Genomic DNA, 16803 nt, shown 5'->3' on the forward strand with positions numbered 1-16803 from the left:
TGAATTACTCTATCCGTCACCAGTGGAATGAAACGAGTTTTGATATAAATACCATATATGAAGATAAGGGTTCTACAATTCAAAATAGGGTACATGGATCTCCTGTATCAGAGCCAGCAGGAGTGTTGTTCCAAAATGAAAATTCTCAGGCCCGTTCCCTGACAGTCTTTGGAGATGGTATCTAGAAAATGAATCTTGAGCACCTCAAGTAACTCTGCAATAAAGTTTGAGTACCATTGATAGAGGTAAACTCCTATACTGATACTACTTGCAACAGGTTATCAGGCAAGCAACTCTGCTTGACTTCTTTTTTTTTTTTAATAGTTATTTATTTATTTGACTGCGCCAGGTCTTAGTTGCTGCACGTGGGATCTTCGTTGTGGCATGTGGGATCTTCAGTTGTGGCATGTGGGGGTCTAGTTCCATGATCAGGGAACAAACCTGGACACCTTGCATTGGGAGCGAGGAGTCTTAGCCACTAGACCACCAGGGAAGTCCCTCTGCTTGACTTCTTGAGTGTCAGTCTCTGTCACATCCAGTGATTGTTTTGGTTTCTTTTTTTTTTAAATTTTTTAATTTTTAATTTTTTGGCTGTGTTGGGTCTTCGTTGCTGCGTGTGGGCTTTCTCTAATTGCGGCGAGCGGGGACTACTCTTCGTTGCAGTGCGTGGGCTTCTCATTGTGGTAGCTTCTCTCGTGGAGCTTGGGCTCTAGGTGTGCGGGCTTCAGTCGTCATGGCACGCGGGCTCAGTAGTTGTGGCTCATGAGCTCTAGAACGCAGGCTTAGTAGTTGTGGTGCACGGGCTTAGTTGCTCCACGGCATGTGGGATCTTCCCAGACCAGGGCTCGAATCATGTACCCTGCATTGGCAGGCCGATTCTTAACCACTGCACTATCAGGGAAGTCCCTATTTTGATTTCTTTTTCCTTTCTAATTGCCCAAGGGACTCAGAACCCCAATAATACCTTCCTTTCACTACCTTCTTTTTTGGGTATAGATGGAAGGGACTGAAACTGGGGTTGGGATGGGGGAGGTAGGAGGTACATCAATAAAGAAAAAAACGACCAAAAATAAATAAATAAAAATCTGATAATTAAGGAGATTTCCCTGGGAAAAGGTCACCTGAGGGCCCTCTCCCTCTCTAGTAAACCTTACTGTCTTACTGGAAAACTTGCCTTATAACTGAACTGTAATTTTTATTAGAGACTTAGTTTGTGATTTGCAGTATAGAGGAAGCAGGTGTTCCATCTGTTGATTCATTCATCAGCAAAGAAAAGAGGGCCAAATAAGAAAGACTAGGGGCTTCCCTGGTGGCACAGTGGTTAAGAATCTGCCTGCCAGTGCAGGGGATACGGGTTCGAGCCCTGGTCCGGGAAGATCCCACATGCCACGGAGCAACTAAGCCTGTGCGCCACAACTACTGAGCCTGGGAGCCACAACTACTGAAGCCCGTGCACCTAGAGCCCACGCCCCACAACAAGAGAAGCCACTGCAATGAGAAGCCCGTGCACTGCAATGAAGAGTAGCCTCCGTTTGCGGCAACTAGAGAAAGCCCACGCGTGAAGTAACGAAGACCCAACGCAGCCATAAATAAATACATACATACATACATAAAAAAAAGAAGAAAGAACGGCTAGCATTTATGGACATTAAGTTACAGACCAAAGTTTAGATGTTCAAAGCAGCGGTGATTGTTTCTAAGCTTTGAGATCGTGGAACTGATGACCTTATATCCCATCAGTTGATGATTTGTGATAGAGCCACAATGGCGAATAAAAGGTCATTAAACACAATAATGTTATTTATTAAAGGTCATCTGTGTGCTCAGCACTGTTGTAAGTGCTGCACAGGAGACATGGAAGAGGAAGTAATCTTACCGGATATATATTCCACATGAAATGGTAGAGAATTGTATATTAAGATTGACTCTTTGTTACTTAGTTACATCAGAAATTCTGAGAAGTCAGGGTAGACTGCTGCGGTCAAGATGACTTGATAGCCTAGAAAGGAAGTGTGGAAGACCTTGAAAGATACTTAGAATTTCGTTAGGCAGATGAGAATAGGATATGTATACATGAACAAAAATATGGGGATGTGATAAGAGCTGCTATATTTGGAAGTCAGCAGAGAAATCATTTCAACCAGAATTTGAAGGGCTGTATTGTTGGGGCATTTAAGTCTCTGAGGGAGGACTTAAATAGCAGAAAAGTACAGTTCTCAGTCCATAAAGAGTTTAGTTTCTGGGACAATGGTCAAGTTGGGATGGAAAACCAGTTTTTATGTAGCTGACCAGTCTGTTTCCTCAAGGGAACAATGGATACTTATCCTATTTTTCTTCTGTTCATTCATTAAGTCATGATGAAGTCTCCGGTCTAAAGATTTGCAAATCAGTATTTTTCAGAATACTGGGCTAGAGATGTTTTGAGGCTAGCCTCTCCATATTCCATGAAGCTTCACTGACACCATCGTGAGATGAATCCAGTCATCATAAAGACCAGAGTAGAAGAGGTATAGAAATAAAAGTTTGAGAACATAAAGCTGTGCCTTATTTGCAGGCACAGAGTAGTAACACCAGTATGATTATAGATAACCTCTGAACAAGTGAGCATAATGTGGAGATGTTAAATACTTAAGTATGGTAGAATTGATAGAATTAGATGGCTTAGCGGTCGTTGTGGCTTTGTGTATATATGTAAAGAATGCAAAAGAAATTTTGAGTAAATACTTCTACCAAATTACAAGAATTTTCCAGCAAATATTTGTAAACATTCATTCAGTGAATATTTGAATGCCAGCTATGTTCCAGGCATGTGCCAGGTACAAGCCATACTGTACCCTCTTGGTTAGTAAGCTTTAGCAACCTGTATGCTTTAACTTGTAAGCTTTCTATCTCATTGTTCCAAGTTAAACATGTCCTCTTCATCTTCTGTTTATTTTGTGTCTCGGTGAGCTCCTTGGCCCTCAAGAGCTGATTAAAAATATGACAATGATAGTCTGGTCTTAGAACAAAAACAACTATAACAACAAAGGAAATATATCACACCGGGTATTAAGGACATGGTGGAAGAAACAGTATGAAGATCAGCAGGCAACTGGGGATTGCCTGTGTAATGTCTGTAGACATTTTGAAAGATGTTTAGTGGGAGAACTGAACAACGTTTGTGCAGTTGGAAGTTGCACAATATTATAGCCAAAAGCATATTATAACTTGACCAAATTTGAAGACTATCCTGGAGAGATTCCTTGGAGCTCTGATTCGGTTTTTGGTTCCAGGAAGGCTTCCCAGGCATTAATTGCATTGGTTCTGATAATTGGAGTTTTGTGTATATTGAATGCTAAGAGAGCATATCCTGGGGAGAAGTTAGAGCAGACCTCCAAAGGTGTGACTTCTAATTTGTTATCTGAAGGAATAGTAAGGATTAACCAGACAAAAGGATCTAGGAATGAGGAATGTGAGAAAAGGTAACTACTGCCTAGGGCTATGGTTAGGGGTGCTTGACAATTGGATAATAGCTCTACAGTTAATAGTTGCAAGGCAAACCACATCTACTTGTGAAAAAGATGTGAGCTGTTTAGCTACATATACTTAACCATAAAATAAGACTGATGTATTTTTAATAATGTATACTATATTTTCACTGGCAAACCACTAATTTCTTCAGGTACTGTCACAGTGTGAAAATGCTTTAGATGCATTTTATATCTTATTTTGGTAGTAACACATTTTCATGAATTGAACTTTAGAAAATATATCTGAATATGTGGTGAAATGGCTTGCAGTTTATCTTTTTGGTAAATTTATAATTTTATATATTAAATATGTTACACTGTATTACAACACTACGTATTATAGTGTCTTTATCATAAATGTTTTACTATCTCTGACTTTTGAGGTGTTCTAATGGCAGTGCGAGAGACTGTTAGCGTGCTGTGGGTGTAGTTTAGTTCTCTTTGAAGATGTAGTTTAGTTCTGTGAATGTAGTTTAGTTCTCTTTGGAGAAGACTGTATGGAACTAAAGTTCTCTAGGTAATCTTGCATTGCCATGAAACTGTTAATGTGCTTATCCTGCTTGACCCCTATGTGATTATGTATTCTTATCCTATAAAATTGTATAGATTTATTTGCTAGTAAATAGTCTCAAAGTATTTAGGGTCTGTCAGTATTCCTCATAATTTGTTCCGAAGAAGGGAGTTTGGGGATTTATTGTAATATTTTATCCTTTTGTTGTTTCTTTTGATTTTTTAAGATAGTTTATATGTTTTCTACTTCAGGTGTCCAGCCTAAGCACCTAATTTCTTTCTTTTCCTATTTCCATATTACTTTTTAAATATCTCTTATAGTTATTTTAATACTTAATCATATATTGCCTTTTTTTTAAAAAGCTATATTATGAAGTATTTGTTGAGTCTCCAATTTAATTGCAAACCTTTGATGTCGGCTTTTGATGGTTTTATGAATTCATTTGATTTAATGTTGTTTAATAAAGTTTTAAAGATATTTCTTAAGGCCTTATTTTAGTTTAATAAAATTTTCAAGATGTTACTGAGAGACTTAACTTTGTTTCTTTTTTTTAAATTAAGATTTATTTATTTTGGGGGGCCGCCTTGGGTCTTCATTGCTGAGTGAGGGCTTTCTCTAGTTGTGGCAAGTGGGGGCTGCTCTTTGTTGTGGTACGTGGGCTTCTCGCTGCGGAGCATGGGCTCTAGGAGCGCGGGCTTCAGTAGTTGCAGCGTGCAGGCTTCAGTAGTTGCAGCACGTGGGCTCAGTAGTTGCTGTGCAGGCTCTAGGGCACGTGGGCTTCAGTAGTTGTGTCGCATGGGCTTAGTTGCTCCCTGGCATGTGGGATCTTCCCCGACCAGGGATCGAACCCGTGTCTCCTGCATTGGGAGGCAGATTCTTAACCACTGCACCACCAGGGAAGTCTGACTTTGTTTCTTAATTAAATGAAATGTTAAACTTGTATAAGCCAAATAATTTTTTTTTCTCTTTTGTTTCTTTTTAGTGAATTGGTACCATCTTATGATTCAGCTACTTTTGTTTTAGAGAATTTCAGGTAAGAGTTTTTGACAACTTTAGGGTTTTTTTGTATGTGTACGTAAGTAAGAGCCAGGTAGGTGTTGTTCCTGGGTAGCATACAGACCTAATGAACTTTGTCACTCAGTGTGTAGTCTTAGAAGAAACAAGTTTTGTATTAGATACATAGAGGTCCTTTGTCTGGATTGTTTTATATCTTCTAGATGGATTGCTCCTCTAGGGTGGGGAATGGAACTTTTTTTTTTTTTTTTTAAAGAAGAGGGTCTACTTAGCCTTTGCTAGTAAGGTAAGGTGAATGGGGTGATAGAGATCAATGAGCCCTCCTACTCATCCTCAGAAATAAGAGTGGTGGGAAGTAAGAAATTGTGGATGGGAGGGTATTATTGTAAGAAATTTGTAAGCTTTGTAACTTGCATGCTAAGTTTGTTAGCTTTTACAGCTTTTTCTCTAAGATTAGAAGCCAAGATATTAAAACACAAAGGTCTTAAGGGACTTGTCTTAAAGGGCAGCATGGAAGTGGGGAATGAAGGATATAAAAGGTCTTGCCTTGGGAAGAGAAAATCCCAAGAGGTTATAACCATCAAACTAAGGCCAAACTGAGAATTTATACCACTCCCCATTTAATTTGTTCTTTCTTATGGGATAATTTTGTGGCTAAAATATAAACTGAAGATTACCCCACATTTTTTTTTCCATATTAAAAAGGATAATTATACTGCGGGGATGTGAGGAAGAAACTTTTTTTTTTTCCTTTAATGGTGGAAGACTGCTTGTTGAAGTGGTAATTAGATTCAAGGCACTTAGTTATATTTTTCTTTTCCCTTAAATGACAATATTTTGAGGGTTTTTTTTTAAACCTGAAACTTAAGAGATACTATTGAATATTTCTGTATCATTAAAGTTTCTTTTATTTCAGAATGTTAGTATATATAAATTTATATAGTGGAATCTTGAGTTCTTCCGTCACCTTCATTTACTGGTCCAGGACTTCAAATAAGTAACATAAGTAAAGTGGTTGGGTTTTGTTTTTGCCTGCTTGCTATTTCCCAACAGTTTTAATCTTGGGATTCAGTTGGTTTTCTTTTACTTTAGTACTTTGCGCCAGAGAGCAGATCCTGTTTACAGTCCACCTCTTCAAGTTTCAGGACTTTGTTGGAGGTTAAAAGTTTACCCAGTAAGTTTTTCATTATTTCTAATAAATTTTGAAACCAAGATCTTTCTTTTAGGGTTCTGTAGCACACTGGTTCACTTTTTCAGTGGAGAAAGGAATTAAAGTAATGACAATTTTATGTTTCTTTATAGGGTATGTTGCTAAATCTGTGAAAAAAATAAGTTAAATATAAACATAAACACTGGCATATTATGGAATCTTATTTCACTAACATTTAGAAGAAATGTTTAAAATTCTTATTTTAAAAATCATTAAAAAAAATACATTTACAAATGGTCATCAAAAACACATGTGTGGGGGCTTCCCTGGTGGTGCACTGGTTGAGATTCCACCTGCCAATGCAGGGGACACAGGTTTGTGCCCCGGTCTGGGAAGATCCCATGTGCCGCGGAGCGGCTGGGCCCGTGAGCCATGGCCGCTGAGCCTGCGCGTCCGGAGCCTGTGCTCCGCAACGGGAGAGGCCATGAGAGGCCCGCGTACCACAAAGACAAAACAAAACAAAACAAAACACATGTGTGCTGACTGCATACTCATGGTGCGTTCCATTATGTTTCTTTGACCTGTAGATTTGCTGCATATTGGCAGCTGGACCCAGTGGTATGATGAGATGCATAGTCAATTCCTATGGCAAGAATACAAGCAGTAGTGTGTACTTTTATCACATCATATCTAGTTGCATATCTTTTTGTCATATTGATGCACATTGCCTACATCTGTTAATTCACTAGAAGTTGCAGAATAGTGATTCTCATTTTGTTTCTTTTTTGCTTAGTACGTGTAATGCTTTTATAAAGAGATGCTTACCTTTACCTATTGTTTGGTTATCCAGTATTACAGTTCATATAGAATAGGCAAGATTCTTTCCTGTTATTTAGTGATTTTCCTTATTCTCTGAAAGTAATTAACTAGGTTTTTAAAAAAATAACGTTATGAACTCATGGATTTATACATATTTAGTCTCTTTTAAGTTGGCTTCTGTGTCACTTTGCTCTGACCCTAATAGTCTAGTTTTGACTCTAGTAGTTAGCTTTCTTGTCCTCTTCCATGGCAAGATGTTCTCGTCTCATCTTGTACAGTTCCTACTCTGTACCTGAAATTGGTCATTTTATCCAAAAAGCCCTGATTTCTTTTAGTGGGAAAATTGTATTTCAAGACCAAACTGGGCGTTAAGGGTGCTCATTTCTACCAGGTTAGTCACTGTTTCTAGGCTTTCTTCATGAACAGAACTAGGGAATTACATAGGCAGATGTATGTGGGGGTTTGGGAAGGGGGAGGGATTAATATGTATGTATGTATGTACTTAAAGATTTATCTAATAGACTCTTTTTTAGAGCAGTTTTAGGTTAACAGCAAAATTGAGTGGAAAGTACAGAGAGCTCTGTTCGCACTCTCTGCCCCCTCACGTGCACAGCCTCCGCCACTGTCAACACGCCCTGTGCCAGAGTGGTACATTGTTTGCACTTGATGAGTTTACATTGACACATTATCACCCAAAGTCCTAGTTCATTCTTGGTGTTACACATTTTAGAAGTTTTATTTGTTTGTTTTTAGCCCAAAGACCATACTTTGAGAAAAACTGGGTAGGAGTGTGCTTAAAATTGAAGTGGAAAAACTCCAGCGATCTTAATAGAGAAAAAATATTTATGAACACTTTAAAATTGCTATATAATTGTGGACTATCGGGGTGTCACATGTATGTATGTATTTTTTAGAGATAAAATAACTCGTGAGTTAATGCTCATGTTTACAATTCAAATTAAGGATTATAGAGTTTTTTAAACATAATCTCTTTACATTACACCTGTATCTCCTTTCTTCTATTCTAGGAATCCTACTTTTTGAAGCCATAAGAAAGGATAGAATTATAATCTCATAATCAATCACTTATTTGCCTTATTTCACCTTACAAACACAAAAATCTCAGAAGGGGAACTCTAATTCTATCATCGATTTGATTACTGAGAAATGTTTAAAATTTTATTTGGAAATATACTCTCCACATTTCACTATGCCATGTCTGGACAACAGTTAGGGTGTTCAAAGCTTGTTCTCTAGTAAATTCTATTGGAAGGGCTAATGGAAGCAGTATTTCCTGAATTTTTGTGTGTTGAAAATAGTTTGTATCCTTTATAAGCTAAAGCCACTATTGCTGGATGCAAAATCCTTGGCTCATGTTTTCTTTCACTGGGTATCTTAAATATTCAATTCCGTTTTCTTTTGGCAAAGTCTGATGATAAACTGATCCTTAAAAGGCATTTGCTAATATTGTCTAGATGCCCAAATAATCTAATTCTTTTTAAGTCCAATAATTTACTCCTGTATGTTTTGGTTGTTCTCAGTCAGTATTCTCAGTTACATGCTGGGCTCTTTCAATATGTAGTTTTAGACTTTTAAAGAAAACGTTTCCTGAATTACAGTTTTAAATATTTACTTTGTTTCTATCTTTGGTTTTCTCTCTTGGGACTTGTATTATCTTCATCTTGCATCTTCCTTGCCTGTCTTCAATATTGACCACTTTCTCTCTGATCTTTTCAGCTTTTTCTTCATTTCTTTTTAATTTTTAAAATTTTCTTTTGTTCGCTTATTTTTTGAAAGATATAAACTGTTGTGCTTCTTTGCTCTTGTGTTCCTTTTAGTTCAGTCTTTATTTCTTAAATAACTTTTCCTTTTATTTCTCTTTCCTTAGTCCTATTACCTGATTTCTGAGTTTTTCTAATACTGATTTGTGTTATTCTTTCATATCATATTCTTATTTTTTCTTTTCTTCCTGTGGGCCGTCATATTATTTTCTTGGTGTCTGTTAGGTTCTTTTGAAATAAGTTACAATTGTGATCTTTGAGTATGTTTTTCTAGGGTGCTTTCATTGTCTGTAGGGATGTTATTCTCTTTATTTTCTCTTTTTTTAATTTTGGTAAGTGAGGCATAACATAAAATTTACCATTTTAATCATTTCTAAGTGTACATTTAGTATTGTTAAGTATATTTACATTGTTTTGTAACCAACTTCCAGAACTCTTTCAACTTGTAAAACTGAAGCTCTCTGCCCGTTAAACAGTAATTCCCCATTTCCCCCTCTCCTCAGCCCCTGGCAACCATCATTCTACTTCCTCTATGAATTTGATTACTCTAGATACTTCATATATGTGGAATTGTAACACAGTAACAGCTTGTTACTGGCTTCTTTTACTTAGCATAATGTTTTTAAGGTTCCTCCACTTTGTAGCATGTGTCAGAATTTCCTTCCTTTTTAAGGCTGAATAATATTCCATTGTATGTATATACCACATTTTGTTTATTCATTCATCTGTCAGTGGACACTTGGGTTGTTTCTACCTGTTGGCTATAGTCACTAATGCTGCTGTGAACATGGGTGTGCAAATATCTCTTCAATATCCTGCTTTTGATTCTTTCAGATATATGCCCAGAAATACTATTGCTGGATCATACGGTAATTCTGTTTTTAGTTTTTTGAGGAACCATATTGTTATCTACAATGGTTACACCGTTTTACATTCCCACCAACAATGCACAAGGGTTCCAATTTTTCCATATCTTTGTCAATACTTTTTGTTTTCTGTTTCTTTGATAGTAGCCATCCTGATGGGTGTGAGGTAATTCATTGTGGTTTTGATTTGCACTTCCCTAATGATTAATGTTGTTGAGCATCTTTTTATGTGCTTATTCATGGCCATTTGTATATCCTGTTTAGAGAAATGTGTATTCAAGTCCTTTGCCCATTTTTTAATCGAGTTTTTTGTTGAGTTGTAGCAGTTTATATATTCTGGATATTGACCCCTTTATTAGATACCTGATTTACATGTATTTTCTCCTATTCTGTAAGGTTTCTTTTTACTCTGTTGATTGTGTCCTTTGATGCACAGAAGTTCTTAATTTTGTTGTTGTCCAGTTTGTCTATTTTTGCTTTTGGTTTCATATCCAGGAAATCCTTACCAATTCCAATGTCATGGAGCTTTCCCCCTCTGTTTTCTTCTAAGGTTTTATAGTTTTAGGACTTATATTTAGATCTTTGATCTAGTTTGAGTTAATTTTTTTATGATGTAGGGGTCCAACTTCATTCTGTTGCATGTGGATAGCCAGCCAGTGTGATAACAATCAGAAATCTGGTGCCTTGCTTTCTGAGAGATTTCCTTGTTCTTCTCCCCTTCTCATCTGGACCTCTTCCTTCCTTTGTTTGTATTATTTCTATGCTGTTTATCTTTTATTTTCCTCCTAGCATTTCCTTTGCAGTCTTTGGACCTGTCCTAAAAGGCCCTACATATTCATTTTTAAGAGTTTAGAGTGACTAGACTGCATTTAGTTTTCAGACTTTTTTATATTAGGCCCCCTTATACTCAGTTGGTATTATATTGAGCAACTCTTCAGTTTCAGCTGTCATGTGGCTTGTGATGCTTTTCAGTGACTAACTTTTGTCCATTTTGTGGTTTTCCTTCTCTCTGCTCCATTAGATGTCCCAATGCTTCTCTTTCCTTTCTCCCACACTGTTGATATCATGCAGGTCTTTGTGGTTATAATTGGTATGTCTTTACCTGCTTGTGTTTTGGGGGTTGTGGAGATAACCTGTCATTTAATTTTGTTGTAAATGTTGTTTGTGAACTTTTGGTTTTGTTGTTCAGTTGTTTTGTTTTGTTTTATGTTTGGATTTAGAGAGTTGTAAAAACTATGCGCCATTGTGGCAGTCTTTCCAGAATCCTCTGCCTATTGAAAATTCTTAAAGCTAGGGACTTCTCTGGTGGTGCAGTGGTTAAGAATCCACCTGCCAATGCAGGGGACATGGGTTCAAGCCCTTGTCCAGGAAGATCCCACATGCCGTGGAGCAGCTAAGCCCGTGTACCATAACTACTGAGCCTGTGCTCTAGAGCCTATGCGTCACAACTACTGAGCCCGTGTGCCACAGCTACTAAAGCCCGTGCGCCTAGAGCACGTGCTCCACAGCAAGAGAAGCCACCACAATGAGAAGCCTGCACACTGCAACAAAGAGTAGCCCCCGCTCGCTGCAACTAGAGAAAGCCCACATGCAGCAACGAAGACCCAACGCAGCCATAAATAAATAAATAAATAAATAAATAAAATAAAATAAAATAAAATTCTTAAAGCTAGTATTCTGTTAGAGGTACAGATAGCATGTCAATAAAAGTAGTAAAAATTTTGTTCCTTAAGATTATGATAAGGCTTCCCTGATGGTGCAGTGGTTAAGAATCTGCTTGCCAGTTCAGGGGACATGGGTTCGAGCCCTGGTCCAGGAAGGTCCCACATGCCACGGAGCAACTAAGCCTGTGTGCCACAACTACTGAGGCCCTCGTGCCACAAATACTAGCCCGTGTGCCTAGAACCCAGGCTCCGCAACGAGAAGCCACTGCAATGAGAAGCCCGCGCACGCAATGAAGAGTAGCCCCCGCTCGCCGCAACTAGAGAAAGCCCGCGCGCAGCAACGCAGACCCAACGTAGCTGAAAATAAATAAATTTATTTTAAAAAAAGAGGTTATGATAAAAATTAAGTCAAAGAAATTTCTAATCTTATTATCTGTTAAAATTAGGAATGAAAAATGTTCATTATCTTTTATTAATTGATTTCATTCCAGGGAAATTGTTTTAGGAGCATAATTTAAAAGAAGAAAAAACCCCCAGCTATTTGAACAAGGCTATTGGTTGATTTTTAAAAATCAGTGTAATTTGCTATATAATTTATGTTCAGTAATATTCACTAATTTTAGCAAGTTTTCACAAATATATATAGTTGTATAATCATTGTCACAATCATGACTTTTATCACCCTCAGAAGTTATATAATTTACGCTTTTCAGCTAATCCTTTTTTCTCCTTTCCTGGCCCCCTGCAACCACTGATCTGTTTTTGTTACTATAGTTTTGCTTTTCCAGAATTTCATATAGTAGGATTATACAACATATAATCTTTTGTGTCCAGCTTTTTTCACTTAAGTGATGATTCATTTATTCGTAGTATTTATTGAGTGATTACCATGTCAAACCCTGAAAGCTGCCTCAGGACGTTTTGGAGCAAAGTAGCCTAGAAATGAAGGGGTTAAGAAGTACATGTACCCCTCTGTAGACATATTCCTGCCCTCAGCCCTCACAGTCTAGTTGGGGAAACAGATCTTTATACACATAGTTATAACAAATATAATCTTCTCACACAGTACTGGAGAAATACAGAGGGGAATAATTGTACTCATAAAAATCTCTGTAACAGAAATTTAAACAGCTTTTCAATCTCCAGACAGAATCTTATGTGGAATCCTAACATATAAAACATAGAAGTTATATTTAATTACTTTCAACATCAATCAAGTGTTACCTTTTTCTATTTTACTCTCTTTTGATCTTATATATCTTTTTTTTTTTTTTTGTCTCATTCCTAGTGAAATTGAGGCTTTTCTTTTTTTGGCGTTTTTCTTTGAGGTTTTGATTTTTCTTGGAGGCTCATTTTTAGGAGTCCTGTATGTGTTAAAACTCTTAACTCTTTTCTTAGTAGTTGATATTTTCTTTAGTTTGTATGCTTTAATTTTTTTTTAATTGCAAAAGTTTTAAATTGTTATAGATTCAGACCCCTTGGTCTTTTTATTATCTCTTACTGCTTTTAAGCTTAAAACTACTTTGGCATCCAGATATCTGTATTTTGTTTGTTTCATTGTGGCTTAAATTTTTACATTTAAATTGATCTGGAGTTTGTATAACATCTTTTTCTTTTTTTTTTTTAAGGATGGTAATGGAGTTGTTCGTGGTTACTACTTATCTGTGTTTCTGGAACTCTCAGCTGGCTTGCCAGAAACTTCCAAGTAAGACATGCAATTAAGTAACAAACTTTAGTGTGTGTTTACATACCTTCTTAGCATTTTTTATTAACTACTTTTGTTAATTACTACATTATGTCTGTTAAGATGTATACTAGTATGGAATCCCTGGCATAGTATGATGGCATAGACTGACAGTTCTCAAATTATATGGCCTCAGGACTCTTTATACTCTTATTAAATTTTATTGGGAATCCCAAATAGTGTTTCTTTATGTGGGTTTTATCTATTGATATTTTCTGAATTAGAAATTGAAAGAAAAAATTTTTAATTTTTATTAATTCAGTTTAAAGTAATAATAAACCTATTACATATTAACATAAATAACATTTTCTTGAATAACTGTTTTTCTAAAGCAAAACAATACTTGGTGAGAAAACTTATTGTTTTGTGTTTTTTAAAAAATCTCTTAATGTATGGCTTTTCAATTTACTGTAATAAGTTGTTTTGGTTGAAGTATATGTATAAAATCCAGCCTGAGGGATTTTGGATTTCATATGTAGTTGGGAAAAGTTTTTTTTTTTTAAATGAGATACAATTCACATACCATAAAATTCCCCTTATAAATAAGTATACAATTCAGTAGATTTTAGTATATTCACTGAGTTCTACAGCTATCACCAATATCTAATTTCAGAACATTTCATCACCCCACAAAGCAACCCTGTACTCATTAGCAGTCACTTCCCTTTCCCCTCCCCACCCAGTCCCTGACAACCATTAATCTTTTTGTTAGGGAGGAACACTTTAAAAAGCAGTTTTAGATAATTGTGAATTATCTTTGATTTTACCCCAAAATTGAACAAGTGGTTGTTTCTTAAATGTAATTTGCAATATGAAATCTGGAACCATATCAGTGAATTTATTTCACTCTCTTACACTAAAATCTGTTGGTTTGGTATGAGATGTCTGCTTCCAATTATGATGGAGTAATGGAAGTAACTGTTTCTTCTGCAACAACGGAAAAGAAAAACAACATTTCCTAGACACTGAGACAACAAATGAAAACAATCCCTAGAGACAAGAAATAAATAAATCAGATCTATGATTGCCTCGCTTAACCTTGAGAAAGTTTTCAGACTGTAACATGTGGAGGCAGACTGCAAGAGTCTGGCTGACTCCTTGAGTTGAGGAGACAGTGCTGAGTGTCTAGGAAGACCAGCGCACCTAGAGTGCAGTGGACAGAACACCAGAGGAGAGAGCTGCACAAAGAACTCCAGAGATTTGTAGAGAGTTCTCTTCACATATCAGCAGAGTACTGAGTAGGGTATGCACATGAAGAAACCTCCCTGAGGTTGGGAGAATAACCATCTGAAAGGAGTAGAGGGAGTGGTGCCTGGTGCCAGTAACTGTGTCTGTTCCTACCGCTATAGTGGAGAAACTTGTAATCCATGGGACACTGGGTGAAGTACTCAGGAAATTTTTACCTCACTAGTGGGGAACAATTAGTCCTAGACTAGACACTGCTCCAGACCCATCTAACAAATAAAGACAAGACCTGAAAGGGTCAAATTGTTTCCAAGTCATCTAACTGCATCCCAGAGCAGAGCTCAAGAAAATTTATAAGATTTATAAGATTTATAAGATTACAAAAAAAAAAAAAAGCACCCAACAAAGTTAAGTTTACAATGTCTGTTGTTCAGTCAAAGATTAATTGGCATGCAAAGGCGCAGGAAGATATAACCAATACTGAGGCGAGTAATCAGTCAATTTAAATTGAGCAAGAACTGCTTTTTGTTTGTTTTTTTTAATGTGGGTTATATCTATTGGTATTTTCTGAATTAGAAATTGAAGCATTTAAAAAATTAATTCACTTATAATAATAAACCTATTGCATATTAACATAAATAACATTTCAATGAATAGTAACTTTCTCTAAAGCAAAATAATATTTGATGAGAAAACTTGTACTGTTTGTGTTTTTGGAAATCTTTGTATGGCTTAAAAAAAGACAACTGGATTCTCATGTGAGAATTACGAGAGAATATTTAAGACAGTTTTTATAACCACTCCATTTGTTCAGAAGTTAAATAGAGATATGGAAGATATAAAAGACCCAAATTGAACTTCTTGAGAATGGACTATATTTGAAATGGAAAATACACTGGATGGCATGAACAACAGATTAAACATTGCAGAAGAAAAGATTAATGAACTTGAAGGCGTTAGCAGTAGAAACTATTCAAAATAGGAACATAGAAAAATGAATTCCTAAACTGAAAAACAACTTGAAGTAGCTTAATGTACAGATATCTGGTGTCCTCAAAGGAGGGGATGGGAAGAAACAAGTAAATACTTTCTGAACTTTGTGAAAGCTTTAAATCTACGGATCGAGGAAGTTCAGTGAAGTACAAGCACATGAAACATGAAGAAAACACCAAAGCACACGATAATCAAATTGCTCAAAGCCAGTGACAAAGAGTCTTAAACCGGCAGTGGAGAAAAAGATGGTATATTTAGAGGCACAAAGATAAGGGTGAAATCGGGTTTCTCACTGGAAACAATACAAGTGAAATGATAATACAGCAACATTTTTAAAGGATGGAAAGAAAGAAGTATTAACCTAGAATTCTATAATCAGCAAAAATATATTTTAAAAAATATCGTGAAACTAAGACATTTTCAGACCTGGACTATGAGAAATGTTAAAGTGCATGCTACAGATAGAAGGGAAATAATACCAGTTGGACCTCTGAATCTAAACAAAGAAATGAAGAGCATCCGAAATGGAAATTGCCTGGATCAATAAAAAATTTTTTTTCTGTTACCAAAGTAATTTTAAATGATAATTGACTGTTTAGTCAAAAATTATAACATTGTATTTTTGGATTTTTAACGTATGTAGAAGCAAAATACATGATAACAACAGCCATATAAAGGCCAAAAGGGTAGAGCATGGACGTATAACATAAGATTCTGACAGTATATGTGAAGTGTTATAATAACAATTAAAGCTAGACTGTGATAAGTTAAAGATACCTACTATCCTATTCCTTTCTGTTGCCTGCTGTAACAAATTACCACAAATGTGGCAGCTTAAAACAATAGGAAAAATTTCCCTCACAGTTTCAGAGGCCAGAAATCCAAAAACTATTGCTAGGCCAAAATTGAGGTTTCAGCAGGGTTGTACTAGCTCCAGAGACACTAAGGGAGATCCATTTCTTGCCTCCTTCAGCTTCTGCTCACTGCCAGCATTTCTGGGCTTGTGACCATGTCACTCCTGTCTCTGCCTTTGGTCCTATGGCCTTATCTTTTTTGTGTGTCTGTCAAATCTTCCTCTTCTTTTCTCTTACAGTGACACTCATGGTTACATTCTGGGTCCACATGGACGTTCCAAGATAGTCCTCTCATCTCAGGATCCTTGGCTTAATCACAACTGTGTATTCCAATTCACATGTTCCAGGGATTAGGATATTGATATCTTGGGGACACTGTTCAGCCTCCCACAACTATAAACTATAAAGCCACTGCTAAAATGACAAAGACATTTAGTTTATAAAGCAACAAAGGGGATAAAATTGAAACAAATCCTAATCTTAAGGAAGGCAGGAAAAGAGAGCAGGTAACAAAAAACAGATGGGACAGATACCAATTCGTGGTACTATAAATGGTCTAAACACCCCAATTAAAAGGCAGAGATTGTCAGATTGCCTAAAAAAGCAAAACTCAAAGCATATGCTAACCCCAAGAAACATACTTTAAAGGTAAAGATATACCATACTAGTACTAATCAAAACCAAGTTGGAACTGTTGTTTTAATATCAAAGTA

The 16803-nt window shown here is 36.5% G+C and overlaps 1 protein-coding gene across 8 annotated transcripts in view; it reads left to right on the forward strand.

The window, feature by feature from the left end:
* TRIM37 (tripartite motif containing 37) overlaps positions 1 to 16803 on the forward strand; it is a 207813-nt gene that overhangs the window by 31439 nt on the left and 159571 nt on the right. For all 8 annotated transcript variants that reach the window (XM_082603179.1, XM_082603181.1, XM_082603178.1 and 5 more), the window contains exons 10-12: positions 5003 to 5053; positions 6127 to 6208; positions 12943 to 13019. In XM_082603179.1, the coding sequence (XP_082459305.1) occupies positions 5003 to 5053; positions 6127 to 6208; positions 12943 to 13019 (210 nt within the window). The remainder of the gene's footprint in view (positions 1 to 5002; positions 5054 to 6126; positions 6209 to 12942; positions 13020 to 16803) is intronic.

The sequence above is a fragment of the Mesoplodon mirus genome (assembly GCF_964341445.2).
Source record: "Mesoplodon mirus genome assembly, chromosome: 18".
Taxonomy (NCBI): Eukaryota; Metazoa; Chordata; class Mammalia; order Artiodactyla; family Ziphiidae; genus Mesoplodon; species Mesoplodon mirus.